A 14,497-nucleotide genomic window follows, 5' to 3' on the forward strand; every position below is an offset into this window, starting at 1 on the left:
GGAGGTGGATATAGGTGGGTCCTTGGTAGCCCCCTGGATGGTAACTATAGCTTATTTGGCAAATTCCATGCTCATGTTTCATAAAAAGGTCAACAACACTTGGGGAATGGCACCAAAGGTTGTTTTCATGGCTAATAACTTTATGCTGCTTCTTCATTTGGCTATATTTGTCTTTCTGCCATTGTGTGTCTTTACTGCCCAGTTGTTCCAGAGACGTGCAAACAGAATTGGCATGAAACTGGTTCTATGTAAGCCATTAATTTCCCAACTATAAACCATGAGAAGCAGGATAAAAACAAGCCTTCAGGGGTCCTGGAGACACTCTAGGAGTGGTGGTAATTTGGATAACTCCACAGACCTTTCCACTTGAGAGCCCATCAGTTTTCTCTCCAAATATCTACACTCTTACTCACCAACATTATCCATCGTGACAGTCACAGATTCACCACGCATGGGGAACAGGGTCAATGTGTCCTCATGCCTCTTTCCATAGATGAATGAGTGTCCAGTGAAGTGGATGGTCAAAATATCGTCATAAGTTCCCACACTGCAGAAGTGCCACTGGACAGTGTCATCAAAACAGAATCCCAGAGTGGATATGCTCTCGGGCACGTAGCCATTGATAGCTGAAAGAACAAAATCTGTCAGATGCCGGCCCTGAACAACAAGGGGACTCCTGTTTAGTTATACCTAAGACAAATGCCCCTGTGTTCATCTGGCTGCATCAAAGCAATACTTATTAAAGATAATTATTAAATTATTTAAAATTTAAATATTAAAAAATATTTAAAAATTAAAGATGAGGTCTAATGTGTGAGTAGGGCACATTCAGCTTCCCAAGTGATGGCTGATGCTCCTGAGTTAGCTGAGGGAGGAAAATCAGGATAAAGGCAAAGCCTTCCACTCACACTGATTCAGTCATTCATCCACCAAGGGAACAGACAATGTTACTTTATGCTTTGCTATAAATATATTCTCATAACTGATTTAGATTGTCTAAAATGAGCCTACCAGGAAGACACGTCTCTATAAGAGAACTTTATTTTCTTGACATAGTAGTTTGAGTAAGAACAAAAATCTCAAAAAAAGGAGCTTTCTGAGCAATTTGTCATTGAAACCTATTATCTGTAACCCACAGCTAACCTGGCAGTTTCCATTCAAGTATTGAGCTCATATATTTTAATAACCTTTAAAGGAACACCACTTTGGGTAATATCTTTATTTACATATGTATTGAGCGCGGTAATCCAATTAAGACATGATTTATTTGAGGGCACAACCTGTACACCCAGGTCACAGTCCAGTGTGGTGGTTGATACTAAAAAACAAGTTTAAGTGATTATGTATCAAATACACATTGAGCTCCTGAAAGTGTGTGTTATTAGGTATTTCTACTTCAATCCAGATCCTTTTCTAAATGGTCTAATATTGTGGACACTGGCTACAGTGGCTACTGAGTGTTTGAAATGAAGGTGTACTCCATTGACACGTGCTTTACGGGTCAAATACACCCTGTGCTGCTAAGACAGTAATAAAGCAAATCCCATATTTTTCTATTACACTTAAAATCGTAATATCTTTCATAGTGTGACCCTATCTCAAAACAAGAACAACAAAGATAGTATCTGGAATATACCGAGCTGGGTATTTAGTGTTCTAATTAACTTCACTTATTTCTCTTCACTTTTCAATTTACCAGAAAGTTAAATGTAAGTGACTCACATACTTTCGTTGGGCAGCACTGGCCTAGGACTGTCACAGACCCATTGCTGAAAGGAAATTATGTGAAGAAGCCTGGTGTGGCACCCATCGGTCCTGAAGCTACATGCACAGACCGTGGGAAGGCACCTGCGTGGACGTGATTATTCGTCAGTAAAGGTCGGCAGGAGGCTTTCTGTTTTGAGGAAGTGTGTGTCGGGGGAACACTGGTTGTTGGGGGGAGGGGGGAAATTGCTTGCAGATGCCCCAGTGAAATTCACCTCAGACTTCGCATGACAATGAATTTTGGAATCGTAGCAAGTGCACCACTTTCTCTTCAGACCTCTGCACCCATGACCTCTGCATGCACTGCCTTTTTCATGACACGACACTCAGTTTCCAAACTCACTTTGCTTGGCTCTGATTTGAGAATGAAGCTTTCTTAAAAAAAAAAAAAAATCTTATTTCTGTCCTGGCCAGTTAGAGGGTATTCGCCATTCACATTTCTAAAACCCTCAGGTACCACTGACCAAGGCCCTCAGTGCCCTTCCTCCCTGCCTTCCTCACTGCCTAGAGCATGAACACTGAAACACACACACCACACACTCAAACACACATACACATACCATACCATACCATACAGACACACACACACAACCACATACACACACCATACACACATCACACTGCATAAAAATCACACACACTGACCACATATCTCATAACATACCCCCCCCACACACACACACAGAGTAATGGGCAGTAGTGGCACATGCCTTTACCTCTGAGCACTGCCCATGACCTTGGACTATATGGCCTGAAGAAGGCGGTGCTTCCTGCTGTCTTAAAAAAAAGAAAAAAGGAAGAAGGAAACACATGACCCCTCTCTCCTTTCCTTTTAAGAGGTCACCATGTACCACGGCAAGAAGCACCACCTCCTTTGGGCCATATAGCCCAAGGTTATAGGTGGAGCAAATACCACTACACACACATACACACCGTATGCACATCACACACACATATACACACACATACCACACATACATACCACACATACACACCCCCCATCCATCCCCACCACACACATCATACCACATACATCACACCACACACACACACACACACACACACACACACACACACAAACTTGGAAGCAGGAGCCACTCTGACCGAAAGGATTACCAGACTTGGAAACTTTGTCTGTGGTGTTACCAGGGTTCCTATTGCCAAGTCCTTGGACCATGAGCGAGGAGAGAAGGGACTACCTTTCAGAGAGGGTAACATCATCACATTTTTGCTGCTGACATCGCATTTTTTGCCTTTGGGTAAAGACACACTGCATCCTCCAGAGTGAAAAAGACGGGTAGAAACGCGGGGGCTCTGACTTACTGCTCATGATATTTGATTCATAAAACTTGGGGTCATCACGTTTCACCTCATCAGGATTTTCACAAAACTTGTTGATGTTGTCCTCAATGTACCAGCTCTTGTTCTCATCAAACACAGCAAAGACAGCCTGCTGCTCAATGTCTGCCGCCCTCTGGAGGGAAAGGGCAGTGGTTAAGGCTCCAGGTGGCTACCTAGGCCCCTGGTGTCCCTGAGGTCAGGGAAGCCACATGTCAGCCCATTATGTACCAAGTACTTGTCAGAGATAAAGCTACTATGTGAAAGCAAACAGAAGAGATCAGAGAATGCAGTCAAAAACACCCACGGGAAAAACGTTATCTCGGTACAGCACCTGTAAGTCAGTGCATGTCCACCACTGAGCACTTTTCAAAATGAGTGACTGACTGTGTTCCACATGGTGAAAAGGATGAGGAGAAGGCTACAAGATGAAAGCCTCATGCCCTTCCTTCCTTGTGCCCTTTACTCTGTCAACAAACTAGGATCTTGCAAGTGTTATGATTTTTCTAGACATCCGCCTATTTTGCATGCCTTTGGATAAGACTTCTTTTACTACTGTTTAGCCTAATGGCAATTTTAGATGAATAATATGAAACTATTCATTTTCAATGAAGATAAACTCAGGATGCTGGGGATGTAGTTCAGTCGGTAAAGTGTTTGCCTAGCATGTATAAAGCCCTGGGTTCAATCCCCAGCACCATATATGCCTGGTGTGGTGGCATGTCTCTAATCTCAGCACTTGAGAGGCAAAAAGTTCATGGTTATCCCTGGTTACATAACCAGTTTGAGGCCCGCCTGAACTACAAGAGAAACCTGTCTCAGAACAAAAACAAAACAACCAATAACAAACAAACAAAGGGGCACCCTGGAGAGCTGGTGCAGTGATTAGGAGCACTGTCTGAGGACCTGGGTTCGATTCCCATCATCCTATATGCCAGTTTACAAACTAGCTGTAACTACAGTAGTACCAGGGGATCTAGCGCCCCTTTCTGGTCTCTATGGGCACCAGGCATACACACTGTATGAAGACATGCATGAGAGCAAAACACCCAAACACATAAAATAAAAATAAAAACTAAAATTTGGAAAGAAAAGACAACTTTTAAAAGTCCAAGGCTATTCTAGCCCATATAGTGAGTTTGAGGTCAAGCTAGGCCAAATGAGAACTTATCTCAAAATAAAACGAACTCAGAAATCCAACGTCTCTTTGGTCATATTCTTTGCTATAAATTAGTCCTACCAAAGAAAGACTTTTGACAGGCTCCAACTCCACTAAAAACTATGGCTCCAGCTGGGTGGTGATGGTACAATCCTTTAATCCCAGCACTCGGGAGGCAGAGGCAGGGGGATCTCTGCAAGTTTAAGGCCAGCCTGGTCTACAGAGAGAGTTCCAGGACAGCTAGGGCTACACAGAGAAAATCTGTCTCAAAACCAAAACAGAACAAAACAACAAAAACCCAAATAACCAAACAAGGAAAACTGTGGCTCCAAATGACCTTGGTCTAAAAGCCTCTCTCCTGTCTCTGTTGCATGCCTCTGAAAACAACAAAGATGAGCCCCAAGTTTACACTGAACTCCGCCACCCTGTAAGTTACTTATTTGATCAGAGGAAAGATCTGAAAGAGCCTGGCTGGCTTCTTCACCACACAGGCAATACCAACAGGCCTGGGGTTTGAAACTAAAATAAAATCCAGCAACTTGGGATGTGCTTTCTGCAGTGAGAGTCCAGATGAAAGGGGAAAGAATAACAACATAAAAGATGATCCCTGATGATAAACATTATCACACCGTTGCTGTGCATTTTACAAGGAAAAACCCTATTGTCCGGCAGGGAGACCTAAATCTGCTCAAGCCAGGGGAAATGGCTATTTTAAAGTCGACTTTAAGGATAAAATACCTGTATGCCTCTCTGGTCCAGGGACCTGCTCTTGCAGATTAGAAGCAGACCTATTAGTCCAGAGGCGAGGTCCTTGGTAACATTCACATCACTGTAGTAAGGCCTTGTCAGGCACTGGGCGTCATTTTCTGTGGGTTCGTCAAACTCTAGAATGTTCCATTTGTAAGTGTAAGTTTCCCCTGGCTGAACTGGTCTGATCATGGTGTGACTGCCTGAAAGAAAATATGCAGTATTAATTTTAGGGAAATTATTTAATCACAATAAATATCTACCTTAGCATTTATTTAGAGTAATTGATATCAGGAAAGAAATATTCTTTTTGTATTAAACTCTTGACTACGGACCGTATGTAGCTGTTCAGTATTTCTAAGAGATAAGGACTTCCAGATGCTAATTTTGACTGGGGAAACTCCAAGAAGGTTCAGTCTCCACGTCCTCGGGTTAGCTGTGGAAGCTAGATTCAAACTCAGTTCAAAGTCTGAACCCATTGAGACTGTGGCCCCCTAAGAACATTCCAGGCACTGTTGGTCACATGGGAGGTTTGTTTATACTTATATTCCCATGGATATATGTGCGTGTTTATTTTAGTGTTGATTAAAATAATGATGCAACTAGCATATCTAATTTGAATTTGATGAACAGCCTACTTAATTTTGCATCTGTTAAACATTTTTAAAGAGTTAGGGGAAGAAATAGTCACATTCTCCTAAGGTTTAAGCAATTTGACTTGTGAGGGATGGAAACCAAGCATTTATTTATTTATTTGTTTGTTCAGTATTTCTCCACTAGATGCCGCCAAAGACACTCAGAAAGGCATTGCATTTGTAACCTTTAAAGTGTGAAGGGTTTGCCTGGTGGGATTTATAAAGGACCCCCCACCCCATGAGTACTACTGGGTGCACTTGTCATAACCACTGAGCTAACAGGACAAGAGAAGACTGTGGAAGTCTCTCAGAGATCAGTAGTCTCTTTCAGTAGAAGTGGAAGGTTCTCACCTGAGGTGGAGGAAGAGTTGACTCCATCTTCATAAGGAGAGAATGTCACTCCATGAGGGTAAATGCTATAGGGTCGGCTGGCCATATTTTTGAACACAATCTACAAAGGCAAGTCATATTCATTATTTTGTTATCTAAGGCCATGCATGAAAACTATTGGACAAGAGGCTTTGCACATTCACCCGTTGTGTGTGAGTGTATGTGTGGGCAGGCATACACGTGATATGCAGGTGTGTAGGCAAACAGTGGGAAACTCAGCTCTGCAGTTTCTGCCCCCCCCCCCCATTACCAGGCAGGAAGGAGCCTCTGGGGAGTTTTACTCCCAGATAATGATGAAAAATGGAAGTTTGTCCCCGGAGGACAGCTTAGGAGAAATCACGTTTCCCTCACAGCACATTATCCTTCCCTGAGTGGTCGCTACAACCTTCCCTTATTCTTTCAGATTGGACCACATCCGTTCCTTTCCCCCTCTGACCATGATGCTCTTCTGCCTGCCAGGCTCCCTGAGATCATTGTCAATGAAGTTATCTTCCTGAAGGGTCCCACTAGCCAGACCCTGAGTTCCCAACAGAATACCTTATGCTGAAACCTAAAGCATCATAGTGGAGCCAAAATTGAGGGAAGGAAGAAAAAAAGGGAAAGAAGGTTTTGTCACTTAAATATTTTCAAATGAACAAAATAGGCTCCTTCCGGGGCATGACTTTCATAGAGGTCCTAATTTGCCTCTTAATCTTTGATAGGTAACCATAGCCTTCTCTTGGTTTGCTGACAAAGCCTTCAAATCAACCCTGATCTGTTAGATTATCTACCTCCTAGGGTCTTGCCGAAGATTGTAGCCTTCTATTGTCGCTGCTTGGGTCCTTACCTAGCTCTGTAATGTGATGTAATGTTCAAGTAAATTGTTTGTGTGTGTGTGTGTGTGTGTGTGTGTGTGTGTGTGTGTGTACGCACGCATGTGCATGTTACAGTGTGCATTTGAGTCCAGAAGACAACCCGTGGGAGTTGATTCTCTCCACCATAGGCTCCAGCTAATGAACTTCGGGTATTCAGGCTTGGCATCAGATGCCTTTATGCACTGAGCCATCTTGCCAGCCCAACACATACAAATGCAGCTTTAATAGAGACCAGTCATGAGAGCCACACACTCAGACTGCCCTGAGGAGTTATTTCCTCTTCACTCTCCTGACTTGGATGTTCACACTGATAATGAGTGGTATCATTTTCAAAAGCCACCCGACTTTTCTGCTTTGCGACAGTTTGGGGGATGTTGTCACGGACACGGACTTGAGAACGCACTACACGGGATTTCTCCTGGTTCTCTACCTCAGGCAAATTGTGCAGTGTTCCCAGGTATGAAAATCTTGCTCAGGCATAATTCCTCTTTAATTTGCTATAAAAGTTAGGACAAGGGGGCTGGAGAGATGGCTCAGAGGTTAAGAGCACTGACTGCCCTTCCAGAGGTCCTGAGTTCAATTCCCAGCAACCACATGGTGGCTCACAACCATCTGTAATGAGATCTGGCTCCCTCTTCTGTGTACATAATAAATAAATCTTAAAAAAACAACAAAAACAAACAACAACAACAACAACAACAAAAGGTAGGACAAGCTTTGCAGACAACCTTGGGGGTGTACGGGTGTGTTTCATTACGCTTATTTGTGGTCTTACAGTCTTTGCTCCCATACTGTTCTTCACTCCTAGCTGACAGTGACTGTTTTATTCCCTTCTAGTTTGATTGTTCGTCAAGATTTCTTTTTGTATTTTTGAGTAGGCTATAAATGAATGAAATACTAAGTAAAACTAAAAGCTATGTTTGAATTTAAATTTTAAATTGAATGAACACATTCAAAAACATTGAACTCTGTCAACACCTGGCCTGCCTTCCCTGGTTTAATTCTTCACTGCTTCTGTATTTCTTTGCTTACCTTGAGTGTGTCCCTGACCTGGGCTCTGATAATAGGGCCCAAAATCCCACTTTGTTTGATGCTGAGACTCTCCGTGCGTTTGGTGAAGGTCTCTTCTTCATACTGCCTATAAATAACTTTCTTATACTGTTTTCCAATTTGATTGGAGAAATTATCCAAGTGCAAAGACCTATATTTCCTTAAAGTGAAATGAAATAATAAAACAAAAGTTAAACTACTTCGAGTAGAGAGTCCGCTGTGATATGCCGTGGGAAACCCTTACACATGCAAGTTCTGCTTTGGGGTTAACTAGAATGCTACTTCTGGAACATTCTCAGTGTCATTTGCAACATCCTGATGTTCTCTATGCAGCCAAAAGCTAACAACCAAGAGTCACCTCCCCCACCACTGAATGAGTCACAGGTACCCGATAAGAAGTAGCTACATGGACAGAGAATGTCTGTACCTTCTTTTTTTTTTCTTTCCTTTCCTTTCTTTTTGTGGATTCAAAGTATTCTAATGCATGAATATGCTATAACTTTATACCCTTTTCCAATTGATGGACTTTTGGAATTGATTCTAATTTTTTATTACTATTAACAGTGCAGCAGTGAGCACCCTATTCACACAGCCTGTGAACAAGAATACTTTTGTACAATTAAATTCCAAGAGCATGGTGTTGGTAGAAAGGGTATATGTGCTTACAATTATAACATATTTTGTCAAGTTATCCCACAGAATGGCTTTAGAAGCACACTAGGTCATCAGAATGTGGGATCAGTTTTGTTTCCCACAGCCTTGGCAATAGATGGTGTTAAGATGAACCTGCCAGTCTGATAGGTACTGAACAGCATTCCAGTGAAATTTCATTTTCATTTTTCTTATTATGAATGGCATATGAAGAGCTTCTAGAACTTCCTTTTTTTTATTATTCTGGCGTCTTCTCTCAAGTATGAGAACAGCAGAGTAGCTGAATCTGTAGAACTGATGTGAAACCCTCAGCAAACGTCTACTATGAGGATTAGCAATAACAAGCATTCAGTGAGCTCTAGATGCCATTGTTCTTGTTATTATCATCAAGCCACACTGCTAGGGTGATTTAGGGATAATTAAATGTTGATGAGGATAAGAATATATAGGTGGAAATCAATGCACATGTCTCTCGGGAGCTCGCCACTCATGACATCAGATTCCAGCCTCACACGCTAAGGACCCCAAGGGACATGACTCTTCCCTGACTCACTTGTCCATATTTGCAGGGATCACAGGTGCATAGTTCCAGATGACTTCCTCTGCTGCAATGAAGTACTCCCATCTCTTCATGTGCCGCCTCTGCTCTCGAGTGAGGGTCTTGGTGTTCCTGGTTTTCTTCAGGCAATTTTTAATGTCAATGTAAGCCTGCATCCCAGCTGGATTGGGATATAAAGTCAGTAGTAGAATTTAAGAGAAAAAAATCATAAAAATGTGTATAAAAAAAATCCATGGAAGACAAATACTAACAGCAAAGCACTGCTCAGACAACCTTTAGTCATTTGAGTTTAGCATTCTTCTAATGGGCCACAGAGGAGGCAAGAGTAGAAAGCCAGGTGAGAGTTGAGGACTAGAGGAAGTAGTTGGAAAGGTTCCCTGCATGCATTTCTTCTGCACCAGGAACAAACTGAACACCCTGGGATGAGGGCTGGGCTATCACTGTATGATCAAGTGTGGGCCTATCATGTAGTTGGCCCTGGGTTTGACCCTTAACACATCTCTCTCTCTCTCTCTCTCTCTCTCTCTCTCTCTCTCTCTCTCTCTCCAAACTAACTAAGAAATTTTGTCTTTTCTTGTTATTTGTCCCTTTGCTAAATGAAGAACACAATAGTGTATACTTAATGTGATTATTAATTATCCATAATACCACTTGTCTTTAATTTTAGTTTTATTTTTGCTTTATTCCTATTAATAATGATACCACAGTGACAGTTTATCAGCATCATCACTTCAACATAATTTTCATTGCTTAGAATGAAAACAAAATGATCCCATACAATATTTATTTCTCAAGTGCCTACACACCTAATGGTTAACAAACAGTTTCCCATAGTAACAGAATGTGCTTAGATTTTCATCTCTGTCAGCATGAATGATCCTCTCAATAGTCCAAAAGCAAAAATGTATGATATGACAGTTAACTGTTTTATTTAAATGGTGCCACATGACTCCTGCTGGTTCAGGAGAATTCACCGATGCTCTCTAAAGTCCATTTTATCTGGTGTGGTGGCTCATGCCTATAATCCCAGCTCAAACAGCAGGGTTGCCATGAGTTTCAGGGCAGCTTGGGCTACAGTGTAAGACTCTTCCTCAGTAAAACAGACAGACAGCAGAGCATTTATGGTCCATTCAACACACACTGGTTGGGTTGGTTTCTGTGCCAGGCTTTTGTGCTCATTTCATTTTACAGGACCATGTTCATGTTTGGCCTTGTCAGTCTTGGTAACTTCATACTTCTAGAGATTTGTAGATGTTTGCCTTGCTCTATCTAACCTCTGGGTTCCTTCCCTTGGCTACATGTGACAGACACTCAAGAATACATCTACAGAAGCATTAATTTTCTTCCTCTTTCATGGAAGTAGAGACCTCTTCAGCTTTTGTTTTATTTTAAAAAGGTCTCTGTCAATGCCTGGACTTCCTTCATCCCCAAACAATGGGTCATGAGTCTAAGAGCTGAGGGTCTAATGGTGTAATTGGGACCATAGGTGGGACTGACTAAAGGCTAAAAAGAACACAGGGAGCTGCACCCTACACAAGATGGTCAGAAAGGTTTCTTGCCTTGATAATGCTTTGGGAGGAGAGAAGACACAATCCACTTTCCTTCTGGGCTCACAGTCATGTTGGCAGTCGTAGATGTAGCACTGACCAGCGTGATGGTGGACACCTTGTGCTGGTTCTGTTCCAGGACTTGGCCATTGAAGTGAATAGAGAACAACTCTGGCCCCGAGCTCATTCCAATCAGATGCCAGCTGACATGGTCATGGGCACAGACTGTTATGTCTGAGAGGGAGAGACAACATCCAAATGCATAGGGAAACAGAGTCACAATTCACATCACAAGTAGTACCCTAAAGGGGCAATAGAGCTTAGAATGGGGATTAGTCCCCTAGAACTCTGGGAAGTGGAAGGCTGAGGCAGAGAGACGCTGCCAGCTACCACTATGAGAAGATGTTAAGATACCGGTAAGCCACGAGCCATGTGGCAACTTATAGATTAATAGAAATGGGTTGGTTTAAGATATAAGAATGGTTAGCAAGAAGCCTGCCATGGCCATACAGTTTATAAGAAATATAAGTCTCTGTGTGTTTACTTGGTTGGGTCTGAGCAGCTGCGGGACTGGAGGGTGAGAGAGATTTGTCCTGACCATGGGCCAGGTAGGACCAGAAAAACTCTAGCTACATAGAACCGAAAGGACTAAGGCTAGGGGGCAGCTGAATATGTGTCTAACGATCCCTGTTTGTCCAGGACTGAGAGGTCTCCCAAGACACAGGGCTCTCAGTGTATGAATTGACAAAGTCCTGGGCAAAGTGAAGTGACTGGTCACATCAATCTGGCTTCAGATGGAAGAAATCACCAGCACCTCCCCTAGGCCAGAGTGTCAATAGCTAATCTTCTCATGCAGCTAGAGGTCCAGTGCCATCAAAGTAGAGGAAAATGTGAAGCTGCACTGCTGAATTTTCCATTGTGTCTTTACCCACTTTTGAATTATTTTAGTGACAATGGATAACTCTCAGTGTTACTGATATCCTTGTTGTAACTAGACCCCAAGAGCTTTTTATGGACAGATTGATAACAACCGAGGAAGAAAGAACCGAGAGAAAAGCTCTTCTTTGCTTTATATGTTGCCACAGTGATTGAGAAAACACTCTCTTGCTCCAGGAAAGAGTCCAGGCTTGGCTCCTACCCAGATTCATGATCACTAGTAAAAGAGGATGGTCTGGAAATTGTCTTCTCATCCCTAGAGGCTCTTGTCCTTTGAGAAGGCATTGTGAACAGGAAGTTGGGAGGTAGTGAGAAGGTATGTGTGTTTCTATGGGTGTGTTTATTCACTTCAGAAATGACTCGCACTGAGTCCAGCAATGAACACATCCACAGTAGTATTGTCATGTCTATTCACTGTATGCTGCTCCAGAAGACTGGGGCCTTTAGCAACTGTTGTGTCTACTAATGATTTTTCTTCCCTTCTCTTGCTCTTTTGCATTTATTTGAAAATTCTTTTTCAACTACAAATTTATAATCTCCCTATCCTGATCAAGTTGTTTCTGTTTAATTTGTACACATAGTCCACTATTTCAGCTTTTGTATATTTACACGGATTATTCTGCCTGTCAAGACACAGATAATGGGATTGTTAATTCCATTTCTGGAAATAGCATATTGAACTACTAGTTGGTAAGGAGAACACAGAGGTAGGGAAATGAGTGAGGTATGAATTCAGATCTTCCAAGGTAGAGGTCAGTTAGCTTGGTCTCAGGTTTGCAAGAACCCAGTTTTGGAACTCAGAATCAATACCCAGAGCTGCATGAGCCAGGCAGAAGATGGCACCAAATGAAATAGAAGAAAATTGAAAGCAATACCAGACTTCAACTCTTGACAGTGTTTTCTGTATTTTTGTTAACAGTTATCTATTGATTTTTGTGTATGGGCATAAACCACATGATTCATGTGGTCAGAGGATAACCTGTAAAAGTTAATTCTCTCTTTCCACCATATGAACCTTAAGGATCAAACCCAGGTCCCCTTGAATTTTTTAATAGGGAAATATTTTCATTCTTTCCTAAACTGAATATAAATATAGTATATGATATATACTATGGGATTTACTTACTTACTTACTTACTTACTTACTTACTTACTTACTTATGTGTATTATATGTATGTATATATCCTAAGGGACTTATTTTTAGCCAATTATCTTGTATCCTGTGATTGTTAATTTGAAATTTGAAATGTAAATCCAGGGTAGAAGTTAAGATTAGAATCTCCCATGGAGCAAATGAACAGTTTCCCAGTCAGCATGGGAGGAAAGAAAGAGCAAATCAAACCTTTCTCCCTGAGTTGTTATTACTACATTACACACACACACACACACACACACACACACACACACACACACACACGAATATCTTGGATTTTTTGTTCCATGGCAGTTCTACTAGAAAGACATAGAAGAAGAGATATAGGTGGTTGCTATGGTTATGGTATGTCTCCTAAAAGGCTCATATACCAAAAGCTTGGCTCTGTGTGGTGAATTTCAGATGGTAGAACCTTTGAAACACAGAGCCTAGGGGAAGTGGCTACGGTACTGGAGGTCCTGTCCCTAGAAGAGATTAATGTAGTTCTCACGGGACCTTGGTTAAGTCTCATGAGAGCGAGTTACTATGAAGCAAGGCCATCTCTGTTCTTGGCCCTTCTTCATGTAGCCATCTCCTTTTTGCTTCTATGTCCTACTATGACACAGACACATGGTCCCTCACCAAAGGCTGAGCTGATGAACCTGCCAGTCTTGAGTTTTCTGCTTCTAAAACTGAATTGTTTTTAAACACCTTTTCTTCATATTGTAGCCAGCATTCAGTATTTTATTCATATAAAATTGACTAGTACAGTGGAAATCTGATCCCCCCCCCTTAACAGTTGGTATGATTTTATTTTTTTCTGAAGATGGGAAAACATTCTATACACCACTGAATACTGTTTATCAATAAACTTTTGAACAGCTACTAATATATTTATATGGTAGAGAGAGCATACTCCTGTTTCTCTGTACTACAAGTATCTTTATTTTTTAAAAAGATTTATGTATTTTATGTACATGAATGCTCTGTCTTCATGCACAGCCAAAGAGGGCATCATATATCCTATTGCAGATGGTTATGAGACACCATATGATTGCTGGGACTTGAACTCAGGACCTCTGGAAGAGCAGCTAGTGCTCTTAACTGCTGAGCCATCTATCTCTCCAGCCCTCTTTATTTCACTCCTTCTGTTGACCATTCCTATAGGGAGTGACTTGAGTACTCTGTACTTGACTAGAGCTCAGAATGCTACACTTCACAAGGCTGTAGAGAACAAAGGTTCCTTGTTACCCTCTGATTTATCTGTTGTACTTCCTAGATAAGGTAGAAAAGGATGATGATGATAAAAATCGCAAGAGTCCCTGAATCATTGCACAAGAGTGTGATCATTTGCTCCTAGGCATTGGAAACCAGTGTATGTGGCAAGCGACCTTAAAGAAACAGTGGGGCCAAGGTAAGGGCGACACTGTCTTTGCGGCATGTTGTATGGCCCCTCTGTTACCTGGCATCGTCCTATTCACAAAACCATTGACTGTGTACATAAGGGATGGTGACTGGCTCCAGCTCTTGCTTTCATCGAACACAGCAAACAGTAGCACATGTTGCTTGTCAAACATTTTCTGAGTCCCATCCTCAGTTAGTGTGCCTGAGAAAGAAGAGACAGGCTTCCATCATGTTCCCACACATCCGAATTTGGGGCCAGAAACAAGTAACGTTTATATAAACTTGAAGCATACATTCCCAGCCAGGGAATATGATCTATTTTTATAATTA

At 41.9% G+C, this 14,497-nt stretch overlaps 1 protein-coding gene across 1 annotated transcript in view; it reads right to left on the reverse strand.

The window, feature by feature from the left end:
- F5 (coagulation factor V) overlaps positions 1–14,497 on the reverse strand; it is a 70,715-nt gene that overhangs the window by 26,507 nt on the left and 29,711 nt on the right. The window contains exons 5-12 of the mRNA XM_036202546.1: positions 14,226–14,369; positions 10,707–10,928; positions 9,142–9,307; positions 7,920–8,097; positions 5,995–6,094; positions 5,000–5,211; positions 3,088–3,238; positions 414–626 (exon numbers count right to left, since the gene is read on the reverse strand). Coding sequence (XP_036058439.1) covers positions 414–626; positions 3,088–3,238; positions 5,000–5,211; positions 5,995–6,094; positions 7,920–8,097; positions 9,142–9,307; positions 10,707–10,928; positions 14,226–14,369 — 1,386 coding nt within the window. The remainder of the gene's footprint in view (positions 1–413; positions 627–3,087; positions 3,239–4,999; positions 5,212–5,994; positions 6,095–7,919; positions 8,098–9,141; positions 9,308–10,706; positions 10,929–14,225; positions 14,370–14,497) is intronic.

The sequence above is a fragment of the Onychomys torridus genome, chromosome 11 (genome assembly GCF_903995425.1).
Source record: "Onychomys torridus chromosome 11, mOncTor1.1, whole genome shotgun sequence".
Classification (NCBI taxonomy): Eukaryota; Metazoa; Chordata; class Mammalia; order Rodentia; family Cricetidae; genus Onychomys; species Onychomys torridus.